The sequence below is a fragment of the Aspergillus nomiae genome (genome assembly GCF_001204775.2).
Source record: "Aspergillus nomiae NRRL 13137 chromosome Unknown contig00250, whole genome shotgun sequence".
In the NCBI taxonomy this organism is placed as follows: Eukaryota; Fungi; Ascomycota; class Eurotiomycetes; order Eurotiales; family Aspergillaceae; genus Aspergillus; species Aspergillus nomiae.
Genome location: NW_015378305.1, coordinates 32879 through 47327, shown reverse-complemented (window position 1 = coordinate 47327; position 14449 = coordinate 32879). Strand labels below are relative to the sequence as shown.

At 48.9% G+C, this 14449-nt stretch overlaps 4 protein-coding genes across 4 annotated transcripts; 3 read left to right on the top strand and 1 right to left on the bottom strand.

The window, feature by feature from the left end:
- Positions 1–393: 393 nt before the first annotated feature.
- On the top strand, positions 394–4018 carry ANOM_007521 (KH domain protein; the record flags this gene model as incomplete). The annotated part of the gene is made up of 5 exons (XM_015552777.1): positions 394–921; positions 994–1275; positions 1407–1868; positions 1920–2244; positions 2298–4018. 5 exons carry the CDS (start codon positions 394–396, stop codon positions 3722–3724), a joined length of 3024 nt encoding a protein of 1007 aa, XP_015404646.1. The 3' UTR covers positions 3725–4018.
- Positions 4019–4747: 729 nt separating this feature from the next.
- On the top strand, positions 4748–5170 carry ANOM_007520 (uncharacterized protein; the record flags this gene model as incomplete). Its single annotated transcript, XM_015552776.1, has 1 exon — positions 4748–5170. The coding sequence occupies one exon, from the start codon at positions 4748–4750 to the stop codon at positions 5168–5170; it is 423 nt and encodes a 140-aa protein (XP_015404647.1).
- Positions 5171–7175: 2005 nt separating this feature from the next.
- On the top strand, positions 7176–8048 carry cbpA (putative calcineurin binding protein; the record flags this gene model as incomplete). The annotated part of the gene is made up of 1 exon (XM_015552775.1): positions 7176–8048. The coding sequence occupies one exon, from the start codon at positions 7176–7178 to the stop codon at positions 8046–8048; it is 873 nt and encodes a 290-aa protein (XP_015404649.1).
- A 288-nt stretch (positions 8049–8336) lies between these two features.
- ANOM_007518 (arginyltransferase) lies at positions 8337–10638 on the bottom strand (the record flags this gene model as incomplete). The annotated part of the gene is made up of 11 exons (XM_015552774.1): positions 8337–8525; positions 8590–8858; positions 8907–8972; positions 9037–9134; positions 9185–9418; positions 9468–9629; positions 9688–9810; positions 9872–9934; positions 9999–10074; positions 10175–10219; positions 10550–10638. Coding segments are annotated over 11 exons (1335 nt in total), but the record flags the coding sequence as incomplete, so codon positions are not given.
- Between the last annotated feature and the right edge of the window lie 3811 nt (positions 10639–14449).

Sequence of the window (14449 nt, the reverse complement as noted above, 5' to 3'; positions counted from 1 at the left end):
TTTTCTTTTTTTTCCCTTACCCTTTTCTTTGGTTTTATTTGTTCCCCCCTCCTTCCCCCCGAACCCTCGATACCCGTTTGGTCGTTGAATTGAATCGAATCATTTTCCCAACCCATTCCGGTACCAAGACAGAAACGCCCTTGTCCGCCCACACCACCTTCGCGCGCTCATCATTCCTTTGCCCTCTTCTCATCCCTGTCGAGAACGGCGATCCACACCCTTGACGCCTCTCATCCTCTCCTGGCTGACTTGCCCTCTCGTCTCCTCTTCCTCTTGCTTTCTCCTTCCTTCTCTCCCACCTATCCGTCCTTCCGCCATTCTCCTCGGACGCTGTTTCTCTCTTTCCCCTCGACTCGTTCAAGGGGTTAGAGACTCAAACCCGCCGCCCTTGCCATGCACAAGATTTCCAACTTTACGGGTCAAGCCCGTCATGGCTGGGAGCGAATGACGCCCACGTTTGGCATGTCCAGGCCTCACACCGATATGGCATCGCACTCGCTACGTCGACCTCATGGCGCACCACCCATGACACCACCAACCGGCATCGACCCGACCGTCAACCTTTCCTTTAACGTGCCGTTTTCTTCGACGTTGGGCGGTCCCGATGTGGATGATGTGCTCCATGCGAGCCCAGGTGCTCTGCAGCGCTGGACTTTTCCCGAAGGCACCCTCGAAGGCACTCCCGTCCACAACTTACCCGTTCACACCAGCAATGTCGAGGCCTTGCGGAGATTGTGTCGCCAAATCACCGAGAGTAGTAATGGGAGAATCGAGGCAGTCGTGTTCGGTTCGGAACCCAAGTCCGTTGCGTCCCTACAACGGCGACCTCAAGGCTTGGTAACGAACGTCTGTATCACCGGTGAAGGCGAGACCGTGCGCAAAATGCGGGCCAGGATCCTGAACGAGACACCTATCCTGTTGGTATGTTCGTCCGTAGTTTGGTGGCTATCGCCTGCATGCTCGATCCACTTACTAATGAGATACAATCAATAGCGCTGTGCGACCGTTGATGTGGATATGCATCTCATCATGGATGGGTCCACGAAAGGAATCCGACCGAGCGTATTAGAACACCTTGATACCCTGTCTGCATACACCGGAACGGACATCTTCCTATTGAGCCCCAAACTTCGAGATAACGATAGCGCGGTGGTGTCTTCTTATGGCTATGCCTCTGACAATGGGCTGGACCAACGTTTCCGGGTTTCGATTTACGGTGACATGGAGAGCGCTGAACATGCCAAGACCAGGGTATTGATCATGATCGATCAGATCGTAAGTTACCTGTTTTCCTATCCACGCATTAGAAAAGAAAAATTCTCCGAACACGAAAATCAATCATTGCCCTATAATACCCTTTTCCCTTCACCGGCATCATGCAATGATGACGACTAACCGGTTACTAGCTTAAACGTCACGTGGACGCTATGAAGCTAGAGTTGACCATGCATACATTAGTCTGTGGCCGCACTCGCAAAAACATCAAGCTTATCGAGGCCGCCACGGGTACTGCCATTTACTTCCCGCCTCCCTTTCCTCGCATCTTCGGATACACGCCCCCAGGCGCTCACCGTCGCAGTGAAGATGAGGTCTATATCACCGGTGATACCCAAGAGCAGATTGCTCGAGCCAAGCAAAAATTGAGAGAACTTGTCATGGGCGTCAAGATCTATGTCAAGGATGTCATTGTCAATTCTAACAAGATTGACAACATTTTACTTGACCGCTTGGACAAAGTTCGAAAAGTGATGGAGATGAACGGCTCTTACGTTCTCTTCCCTCAGCTTGGCAGCCAACGGGGTCTTGTCCGTATCCAAGGCACCGAAGTGCTGCATGTGGAGCGCACTGTGCGGGAGATCATGGCCTTGGTACGTTCAAATGCATTCATGCTACAAGGGCTTTTTGGCTAATTTGATTAGGCTGGTCAATTCTACAGCGCCTCATGGTGGATTATCATGCCGGATCCCTCTCAGGGAACCTTCCGCGCCCCCTCACCCGCCGATGTTCGCACCATGCTGTCAGATATCTGCACCAATTCCGCGGCAGAAGTGAGCTTTGACAACCTAACCTTCACCATCAACGGTTCCGATGACGCCGTGAAGGCTGCCATGATGGTCGTCAACCAGATCCCATTCGTCCAGCGGAGTCAATACCAGATGCGTGTGAAAATCGAACTAGCAAATGAGCACAAAGAGTTTGTCAGCGGCAAGAAGAACGGAAAGATCAACAAGATCATGGGTCAGAGTGAGTACTGCATCGGTTCGCACTTTGTAGCCTTGATTCCTAACATAGAACAGGCAATGTGCAAATTATCTTCGATGGCTTCAACGAGTACAACTTCTACATCGACGTATGCGGAAATCAGTATGAGTCTACGAAGAACGGTCTCGATCTCGTCGAGCAGGAAATGCCGGCTTCGATCTCGTTCCATGTACCGGATCAATACCACAAGCGGATCATTGGCATCGGTGGCCAGCATATTCAGCGCATCATGAAGAAATACTCGGTCTTCGTCAAGTTCTCCAACGCTATGGATCGCGGTGGTATGGGCAAGGAGGATGACGACATCAAGGTTGACAATGTCATCTGCCGCACGCCAGCCCGTAACGCACAGAGCTTGGATCTCGTGAAGCAGGAGATCATGGACATGGTCGAGAAGGTCGACGCAGAATATGTCTCTGAGCGTGTAGTGATCAACCGCCTCTACCACCGTGAACTCCTTGCTCGTATGACGGAGATCGATGAGCTCGAAAAGAAATGGAACTGCAAGATCGAGTTCCCCAGCACCGAACTTGCCAGTGATGTGGTGACCATCTCAGGACCTGAATACCAGGTTCCGCAGGCTGTTGATGCTTTGCTTGGAATGGTCCCGGAGAGCCATGAGCTCCTTTTCCAAAGCTCTCACGAACTTCGCGAGTACTTCAAGTCTGTGGAGTTCCGCAGCGACGTTTGCGCCAAGCTGAAGGAGCAATATGAGGTTGACACTACGGTTGACCTCAGTGCTGACTTTCCCGCCTCCGAAACTGGTTCGGCTGGTTCGGCTTCACCAACTTTGCCTCCCGAGGACCGTGTTGTGCTTGGATACACGCGGAACAATGCCGGCGGTCTTAAGGATGCCATCGATTTTCTGATTTCGCGTCTAGTGGCGCATGGACTTGATGCGAATACCGTTAAAGGGGCTATTCCGCGTCCTAAATCTGACTCGTTTGAAGAATCTCTTCCGTTCTTCGACTCCAAGCTGTTGCAGCATGCACCGGTCCCTCTTGTTACGGACTCTCCCACCAGACCCAACTTTTCCGACGAGACTAGTGAGCGTGGGTCGATTTTCGAAAGACTCCGAAAGCCTGGTAGCATCTCGTCGTTCTCGTCTTTCATCGGTCGCAAGAACCACTCCGCCTCTCCCGGCTCGTTCTTCAAACACGCCTCCAGCAACGCCTCCAAGGCTTCGCTGGTTTCCATGGAATCTCGGGATAGTGGCTACCGCAATCCATGGAATGATTCGGGTGTGAATCTCCCCGAGGATGATCTTCCCGTCCTGGGGAGCTCCCACAGCCACAGCAGCAGCAATGGCTGGCCAGCGCGCTTTGACACGAAATTTCCATTCGGTACCGCGCCGGGGGACATGACTCCCAAGCATGACCCCCGCGCGTCTTTTGATAGTGGTCGTCCTAGTACTTCCAATTCTACTTCTGGATACCCGGCCCCTATTGGGCCACCGCGTTAAAACAATGTCAATTTGCAGCACTATACCCCCAAGACCTCTTTTATTTATTTTCTTTTTTTTTTTTTTAAAGGTTTGCAATCAGCGGTTTTTTGTGCTTTTGCTTGATACCATTCGGAACATGCAGTTAAAGGTGGCGGGAAAATTCGGAAAAAAAGGGCATGACAGATGGCCGGGAAAGCGGATACTGAGATCCATCCCAGCCGTCTTCCTCCCGGGTTTTTGTTCTCTGATTTCTTTGTTTTCAGCAATGCTTTTTCAGTTATTACTCTCCTATCTTGCAAACAGTGTGTGGGTCGGGAGAAAGAGCACTGTGGGCTTTGGTAAGGGGAAAACCACGGAGGCGGGAGCGATTTTCGTTAAAACATTCATAAGATATGATACCAAGTGAAACGATGGTGTATGATGGTGTTTCTCATTTCTGTTTCAAGTGATCTGTCGATTTCCCCTCATCTCGGAGTTTCAGATCGGTTCTGTTCACTTGCTTTGGTTTTGGATCGTTCTATATACCTCGATGAACAAGATATCCCCAAGACTTGAGAGTAGAGAAGAATGCGAGAGTGCTGCTATCGGATTTTCTATCTATGATATTATTTTATGTAGTAGTCTTCGTGGGGTACGGAGCTTATTGCATGGAGTTATATACATAGTATAGTATTCTCAGATCATTGCACAGCCATATTTTATACTTTGAATGTGACCTACTCTTCTCTATTGTAATTGCTTTTGTATCAAGCAAGGTAAATGAAGTAAGAAAGTTGAAATGAAAGTAATTTCACATTTTATCAGATCTATGTAACTTGAATTAAGCTCGACTCGAGTACACCAGAATATATATCCTTTCCCTCCACCCCCCCAAGATACCATCTAGTTAGGACCCGGATTTCACCACGGCTGCAGCCAGCGGTGTATTAGACCGAGCCTCAATGGAAAGGCTAACACCGCTTACTATGCGGCGTCCTTCGAGGCGCTCCTTGAGCCTTAGACGTGGGTAAACTGTCCACGAGTTTACAAGTTCACAGGTTCATGTCTTATGACCATCAGACAGTGTCCATCCATCGCTTGAAACTCAAGAACAACCTACGTTTACGGCGCCGGGGCCGGCTGTCCTACACAAGCATGGCGGAGGCACGTTCCAGTTCGACGTGCACGAGCCCAGGCACAGAACACCCGCGTTTAAGTCTTAGTAGATTGCCGAGTAGCACCGATAAGCCTCACCCAACGTCATCACAGGTCTGTTACGCGGGCCTGGAGTGGTCGCACGAGCACGCTGACCAGTTCGCCATGGACACGAGAGCCGCATCGCCACGACAGGCGAAAACCTGGCCGCTGTGTGTGGGCGTTAAGGGCAAGAGATCAAGGCCTGTGGCCGCACCTGCAAACGCAGGTTCTTATCTATCCGATGTTGGACGATCGGATGATGCTCCTGCTTTTGTGGAACATGGATGATAATCTCACTGGTTGGACCAAGCTCCTGGGTCAGGTTGTCGTCGGCTCGGATAAGGTCGAGGCCTATGCTGCGCCTACCCGTGCCCGCTTATATTGATCTGAGCGAGTTGGATGTCTTTTGGGTTAAGGATATGGCCTTTGCGGCTAGGTTGCGAAGGCGAATATTGGTTTGCAGCTTCATTTGGTCCTGGCCTGCCGTATGCTTTTGAGATTAATTAGAGTCGGGTTGAGGGGCCTTTGCGAAGAGATTCAAGGCTATTGCCTGGTTGTATGAGAGGGTTTTTTGTAGGATAAGGTTCGGTGAAAGAATGAACGCTGTGCAAGGCTTAGGGCAATTGAGTGCTGCTCTGAGGTTCGGGATAAGCAAGGCGTCCTGGTAACTGACTGCCTTGTAACTCTCATGCTGAAGAAAGTCTTGCTTCTAGGCTACATTATACTTACATGGAAGGTTGTATAGGGTGATGTTGGGGAATTGGTAAGGTGGTTTGGTACGGCACCAGGTTCGGGTGGATCACTCGAGATGGATACCATGACAGATTCCGGGGTGGCTATGCATGAACCCTCGAAGCGCAGCTAGATCAACGTTCCGCAGCCAGGCAGATGGATTCTGCAAGAGAAAGGCAGAAGAATTAATGAAGAGAAATTCACGGGAAATAGCATGTACAAGAAGAAAATGGCCGACTGTACCAAGGTAGGAGCATCGCTGAGCCTTGTTCAGAAGGCTCATGTGACCATGCCATGGATACAGACGCCTCTCTGGTACACTCCGCACCCGAAGCGATATCTGGCAACTGAGGGCGAGGATATTACGAGTCAAGAGATCGAGTAGCTTGAAACTTGGCATGGAGCCAAAGTATGGCTATGGCTCCTGCAAGGTGAGACGGTTGCTCATATCCGAGCAGTACAGTGATCATCCGCGTCGGGGCTTAGAGCGGAGTGCATGGGTAGTGCACGCTGTCAGCCAACTTAGATTTCGACTGCCTAGAGTGGAAACCCGCAAATCCCCACCGTCCGCTGCGTGCTGGAGTCTGGACAGCATCATCGATACTGTACTGCGTGGACAACCACGCGGAGGATGAGGCAATCCGGACCTCCACCGGGGGGCGGAGCTGCGATGGAGACCAAGAATCTGCGGAGTGGTCCCCCTTTTCCGGGACCGATCCACGGAATGGCACTGGCACGGGTAGACAGACCTTTGTGCCGAGTTCTAATTGTTGGAAGGATTGGGGGGCTTGTATGTGTCCAATAGCACTATAGTGCCTTGTCATACCTGGGACATACAGTCCGTCAAGCCAACAATTGCTGCTGATGACAGCATCAGCCGGTGATTTCAGAACCATTAGCAACTGATCAGCCTCCCCACGCAATCGCCGGGAAGGAATTATGATTGTCATTCATCAAAAAGCATAAAGCATATTCTAGAATTGATGGCGACGGTCTGAATTCGGCAGTGCTTGTGGCAAAGAGCATCGTTAATTTGTCTCTCCAGCCACAGCGGAGCCGTGGCAAGGATTCAAAAACAGGCAAGGAAAAAAAAAACAATTCGAGCAAAAACGGATGGATCGTCAGGAACCAAGCCAGCGGACAAGTCGTAATCGCTACTGGTTTTGGTCTTGGGGCAGTGTTTGGTAGGATCCCGACCGTGCGTCTCAAGGGGGCGCAGCACAACTGCATTTTGGAATGCTGCTATTGGGCCTTTCCGGTATATAAGTTGGGACCGGAATCGTCCTTTACATTGAATAGAATCCAGCAGAACCACATTGAAAACAGAAAACCGCCGAGGTGATCATATATCAAAGAACAAGTCCTGATTGTTCTCGTTGAAACTTAGTGAAACTCTCAAGAGTTGAAAGCGGTCTTGCCTTATCTCGTGACTTATCAATAATAATCATTGATTGTCCCCCCGCCACCATCAACTCTCCCTTTCTCACCTCTTCCCTTCCTCTCTACTTCAAAGACACCCCCGGGTCTCTCTCAAATCTCAAGTCAAATATCGAAATACATAATGCCTGGACTTACCACTTCTCCGGAGTCAATCTCCGCCCCTCCCTCCTTCAGCGTCAACAGGGCCTCTCGGTCATCTTCAGCATCACGACCAGCCCTCACGCTCGATCTCTCTAATCTTCCAACAATGTCTCAACCAGCCAAGCCAACAAACACCCTCATCATAACCGAACTCAGCAATATCCTCCTCTTCCAACCCGCCTCCCTTGCCACTCTCCGCGCACAACTCGAATCCATCGCGCCCCTGAACTCATTCTCTCCGCTCCCCTCTCTCCGCCGCCTCATCTGTTCCTTCTACACTGAAGAAGACGCTCTCGGGGTCCGGAAACTCCTCGACGGCCAACTCCTTGAGCACAACGTTCGCCCGAAGGTCTACTTCGGTGAACCCACCCCAATCCTGGACGAAGAGGAATCCCGCCGCCCAAAGCTCCTGGAGGCCCCCCATGCCGACAAGCTCTTTTTCATCAGCCCGCCACCCAGCCCCCCGCACGGATGGGTCATGCGCAACGAGGAACCCCCGAACAAGGAGGTGCACGCCAGCGATCTTGCCAGCGCCCTGGCCAAGTTGAAGACCGAGCAATCTAGTGTCCACGAGGTTATCAACCAGACCTGTGAACCCGGTACCCCGATGTCCATGACCTCTGATAAGCGCACGGGGAGCTGGCCCGTCTCTATGTCCGGACAGCGCAGCAGAAGCAGCACCCTTATCTACCACCCTGAGGAGCATGGCGGAAGTCCCAATCTGCCTGCTGTTATGGTCGAGGATACGACCATCATGGTGGATGACTTGGAAATGGATATGAGCCCCATTGAGATGCCGATACGGAAGGCTCCGCCGAAGACGTCTCGACCTCCTGTTGAATTGATGTGTTAAATGCATGGGATTTGATACGTGGTCGTTTTAGCAATTTGTGGATACGTTTAGGATGTGCTTTAGCGTGTGCATTTGGCTTGTTTTCCCGTCTTTGTATACTTGCATGGGTTTCTATGTTGTTATCTGGGATGCATTGATGGTTTTTCTACCTCTTGTGCTTTATTGAATCATTGGCGGGGCGTTTTGGAGGATATTGTGATCATGACACATACGGAGTTGGTTTGCTTCCCCTGCAATAATTTAGATACACATTTATGCCATATATAGGTTGAATTACTTATTTACTTGCACACATCTTTCTCATGTGATCCTTTCTATATGCATAGGTAAAAGTAATATCTAAAGGCGCTATTAGTCGAACAGTACGACAGCACTCTGCTTGACAATTTCCGGACCCAACACCGCGGCAAGCTCAGCAATAATCCCTTTAACAGACTGGGGATTATCCATAGGCATCGTCTCCCATCCCACAAGGTCCTGTGGCAGTACATGTCAATATGAGGCCAACAGAGGATATCCACTCACTGAGAAATGTACTTACATTCATATGCACAAAACTACCATGGACGAGGAGCAGCCAGTGGTCCAGATCCAAGGCCTTCACTTCTTTCAGAGACAGGACACCGGGCATGTGCAGGTCGAAGAGAGATACCTCATCGTCGTTGATTTCGGCGTCGGCCTCTGTCCCGGTGGACTCTGATGTGCCTTCGGCGGGACGACAGCGGTCTCGCGAGAGTGATACGTATGGACGTTCGTCTAGCTTCTTTGCCAGCTCGCCATCAAGGGGATCCCATGTGTAGCTTTCGGGGTCTGTATATGTCAATATGTTACTTTGTTGAAAATTGATGGTGTTCTTACCGAGGATATACTGCGGCTTGAAGGATCCCTTGTAACGCATTTTCTGGCAGGAGTGGATATAATAGCCTGTGTAGGGTTATCAGTGATTATCTGTTCCATAGGTCGTAAATAGAGGCTGGGAATATCTTACCCATGTAGTAATACTGGTAACTATCTTCAATCGAGAGGGCAATCTCCCTTAGGGCGCTGAGTTTCCCGAACTCCCATTGTTCGTAGTCAGGATCATAGCTTCGGCCGTCAGTCATTGCTCGAATGGCTCTGGAGTAAGCAAAACTCACAAGATATATACAGAGCTCACGCCACTGGGCATCAGGTCCAAGACCGCAACAGCTATGAGCTTCCCATCCAGGCGGTAGCACTGGTGCCATGACCCTAATTTCTTCTCAGTAGACTTGGGATCAGCCGGGGAACGCTTCAGGCCCGAACAGAGGAACCGTTTGAAGTCCTTCTGCTGCCACGTGGAGACGTCCTCCTTGTGGACCTTGGTCTGGTATTTGAGGAAGAGCTCGTATCTTGGGTAATTAACAAGAGTAATATGGTGAGGAGTTGGGCTACACTTACTTTGCCTGAGATACAGAATCCCCTTCTAAGTTGACCTCAAATCGATGAGCAGGTTCCAAGTATTTCTTGGTCTTGGGATCAATGGGCCTCTTCACATTGCTGTACTCAGCCTCGTGAACAGCAGTGAGTAGGTCGAAATTGCATTTCCGGTGTCTCTTTTCTCTGAAATTATTTGAGGTTAACCCCGGTCTCACGTTCGGATCATAGTCAATGGACTTACTCCCGGGTTTTAGGGCACAGGTAAGCTGCCCTTCGGATGTATTCCGGTCCCAATACGAACTTATTCCAGCGATTGATCGCTTTGCGTTGGTCCTTCCTTGACTTGAAGGCCGTTGCCTCAAGCCTAATCAATAAATTAGTGGACCACAGCCAATGTGGGTTACTTTTGGTTGCCTTGTACATACCTCATCGTATAGTGCGGACAACATGATCTCTGCAGGTTCTGCTTGTAGTATAGCGTCCCTGATCTGGAGTAGGAATTAGCGACCGCATGCCACGTACCGACTCATCAAGCGAGTGATAGATACATACCGTCTCCACCCACGGTTGACGAGCTCCTCATAATGGCCGGGGCGTACTGATACAGAGCTAGTATAGTACGAGGCGCCTGCAGTGGATACATATTAGAAGGGCCTTAGATGGACTGGATGGCTGCAGGACCATCCATTGTGAGAGGGAGGGAAGGGACATGTGCCAGATAGACTCACTTCCATTGTCGGATTTACAGTAGCCACATGAGTTGCGCTGGTAACCTGTATGTTGGGATCAGCATTGGATTGTGGGGTTCTCATGTTCGTTAGTCATGGCGGACAGTCACTGATCGATCCAACGACCGCGGCGATAAAAGAAAGGGAGTACAGGTATGCATTAGTTGTAAGGAAGGGCACTAATGAGGGACATGATCAAAGGATCACGATGGGCCGTATTGGCGATGGCCAAGAAACTATCGCCGCGGAAGAGGGGCAGTAAAAGCGTCGTTGAGGGGCACAGAATATCGGTTTGGGCCCCGGGTTCAAGAAGGATGGATGAGGACCAATAATGATTGCACGGGGAAAGGGAATATCGTCTGACTGGCTGCTTACCAAGAGGTCGGAAAAGCGACAATTTCCTGGCTTGTTCGGCGTCGATGATGGATCCCATAGTTTCAATTAGCAGTGGTGGATGTAGTGCGGTTATTATCGTCGGCGCTCAAGGCGGAAACCCAAGGGTAAAAAAAATGAGGGGTGGGAAAATCAGCAAGAAAAAGCTTCGTGTCTTTTGGAGGAAACGCAAGGGAAATTAAACCCGAACCAGACGAGGTTTTAATCTATCTGCAAATGGAGTTCAGCGTCGAAGAATAACAGAGGGATGTTTAAGCTTGCGGTTAAAGAAGATGGGTTATCGGTTTATCAGCTTGTATGCCTTTCTTTGGATACAAAAGGAACACACGTACGGTAATACCACTTCGGCCAGCATCAAGGGAAACAAACACACCGTCCCTCTCCTGTCATAGATGTTCCTTCTGAGTTCAAGGTTTGGGATAGCTCAGAAAAGTGAGATATACAGAACAAGCAGAATCATTCGGTGCTAAAACCGCAGTAGATCACCAGGAGCAGCTGCCAAGCGCTGCAAATGACGTTCGTGATGCTTCTAGAAGAGGATCCAAGCGTGCAAAGCTCATGTTGCCTCAATGCATTTCGCATCATCCTTGTTCGCTAGGAAACTCTGTGTTGGGTAGCCTTGAAGGGGTCCATTTTATTCAATTATCATGTACTCATGTCAATATCCATATAATATCCATTGATTTCTCTTGATCTATCAACGCTCGCATCTTTCCGATATTGGACTACCTAGGAAGTACTGTACAGTGCCTAGTAGGATGGGGACGTACCCCGTACAGTATGTTTGTACAGTACCAGAGCCTAGAAAACGCGAAAAGATCCTGGAGATCTTACAACAGGATGATTACTACCTAGGTAGATGCAAACCCCCTAGCCTGAGTGGCACCACCAATCTGGAATTGCCATTGTTAGTCATAGACTAGCTGGCTTGCTTTGCCATTTTCAACCAGGTACAGATCGCTATGACCTGATACCTACCTACGGATGGATGGATGGATGTATATACATACATCATCCAGGATATACTAGGTACAGTACACACAGAGAGAGACGTTGGTAATGAAACTTCCCGGTACGATACATACAATACGATAGGATCATGTCATTGGGTGTCCCTGGCTCTGAAATGGGAAGTTGGCCAAGTGTCCCAACGGTCAATCCTTATTATTGATGGCCGTTGGAATGTTGTGCTGCGACAATCCATTGAACCTTGTCTCGGCTGATCCATCATTCGGTTTCAAGTGGTTTCATTCAATCCAATTTACTATTTCAGAAGTGACCATGACATCACATGTCGAAGTATCCCAAACGTCAAGTATCGACACAAAAGATCCGCACTAACTCAATAACTACTGTGTATTTGCTGTGTTGTCACTTCACTATTTAATCGCCACCATCATCCTTCCCAATCTGACCGAGTCGCCCTTGAATACGATAGGCATCCCTTCTTTGGTAGTCCGAAATCCTTCGTAGTTTTAGTCCGCACTATCTTAAGTAACCCTCCCCCTCCTTACCCCCGGCTATGATCTACAAATCCCCTATAGGTTCACAGAGGACATAAGAACAGGACATATGTACACCTACATCATCGCCAGTAATAGATTTAATGAGGCGAGGCGAGCTCTGATCTGGGTTTAACTTTGACGTCTGAAAGGTAGATTTTTTCTTTTTTCCTTTTGCCTGTTTCGTGTCTTCAAACATAATGAAAGTAAAAAGAGAGAGCGGCATGGACTGAATAATCGTTGTTGGAGCCCCGCATTTAGTTGGATCAATCATTCTGTGATGCTGGTTTTGAAGACTAATAATGTATGCAGGCACGCTGGATGGTACCCAATAACCCCAAGGCTTGTCTGGATGACAAGGGGAATGGGAGTGCCCAGTAACCAGCACCGTAAAAAGGAAGAAATTAGATTGAAATAAAACAAAATAGAGAAGGCCACAATCATACCTACTTACGCCTCCCAAAGAATCTTGAAAATTGATATGCTGATGCATCTCTCTATGGGCACGTATGAAAAAAATTATATGTGTACGATAACTCGCTCCTCGAGTCTGTTGCATGCAATGTGGGGATATGCTAGCATCCACAAAAGGGCGATGCACACTCTGTTACTACCCAAGAAGAAGAGGGTAATCTTGACCCATGGACACAGGTTGCAAAGGACGCGTCCGTGCAACGAGGTCCCGAGGGGATCGTGGGAACTCGGCCTGCTGCTGGTTATTCTATCACCTCGTTCCACAAGGAAATCTAATACTTTGATTACACAACTATTTGTCCCGATTATCACATAAGTGTATACAGTACCCATTCGCTGTACAAAGTTGGTTAACCATGTGGATCGATCCTAATTCTGGGAAACTCATGGTGATTAGTTATTTTTGTTTGCAGTGTGTGACTAGTGGCCAACTAATCACTGGTACCAAAATGCGAGGTTGAATGTGCTTTTTTTTGCCCTTTTTCCTTTTCTTTTTTGGCTAGAAGAGAGCAAGCCATAAAAGGTTAATTTAAAGGAAGTTATAGTTCCATTCTACACCCAGTTTTGACCCGAATTTTTACTATCTAGGTATTAAGCTAAGTACGTACATGCGTAGTATACTACTTACGCCCGAGAACATCAGCGCAACGAATGCGGCGCGCTTGTGGCGGCCATCGTCGTTTACTTCGTCAGACAAAGGGCTAAGTCCGATGGAGACGGACAGAACTTAATCCAGTCCCTCTCTACATGGTGAAGGATCTTTTTTATTAATCCATTTGCGCCAGATCTGAGGGAGCTCTTATGTGGCGCTTTTCGTATTGCATGTGCATGCATACATAGAAGCCTGTTCGTAACAACAGGCACTGGAAAGAGCCGAGTTCCTGACAGGGTCTGAGTAGCAAGTGTGTGAGTGATCATTTCACCAGCACGGCGGTACTCCCGAGTTCGCTTTCCCATTTGTGTGGTCCCTTGGGTGACCAAGAGGTTACTGTGGAACCGACGAGGTCCGCAATGCATCGGAAGACTCAGGAGTCATTACTATGGAAATGGAAACATACTTACCTCACCTGTCGGTTTGTCTCTTTCAAGATCCTTGGGTACAATCATTCGGCCAACTCCACACGTTTGCTACATTCCATACAACCATACAATACCTACAAGTTGACTGGGGAAAGTATTGGTAAAAATAAGGAAGGAGTTGGACCATCTAAGAGAGATATTTGTTTTTTTTAAATTAAAAAAAAAGGAGTAAGAACTAGAAATCTACTAAATTAAAACAAAAGAAAGGAATATTATAATAATAAAAGAAAAGACTGGGGGGTGGACTTTCCAGAACTAAGACTCAAAATAAATTATTATAATACATTCAAGATAACTGGAGACGGGATTAAGGGGAGGCATACCGGTGGCCAGTATTGTCTCGGTAATACCAAGCATGCCCACCGCACACACAAATGCGGACCAATCTGTTACCCATTGAGGCCGAATCAGGGTACCGTACGTACCCGTAAGTACCGCCCAGCAAAGTCCGCTCCGGGCGAGAGAGAGCGACTCGTCCTGCCGGACCGCGCCGCCCATTATACTCCCCAACCTAAGCTGTCTCTGATTCCCCGTTCTCTCGCCTCCCCCTCCGTTCCTCCCATTTCCTGTCCCTCTATCCTTTTTCTCTTATTTCTATGCTGCCCTTCTGATTACCATGTCTTCTTGTACCTTCACATCTCCTTCGAGGTTCCCGTCCGCTGCGGGAGTGAACGGGGATACCTAGTTCCTGAAGCTTTTTTCCAATCCTTCCCCTCCAAAAAATTTCCCTACTTTTTTTTTCTCGACCGCCTCGCTTTCCCAAGTTCCGGGGGTAGAAAAAAAATTAGGGTCGACGGGTCCTGAACCAGCTCTCTTTCACCAGTTC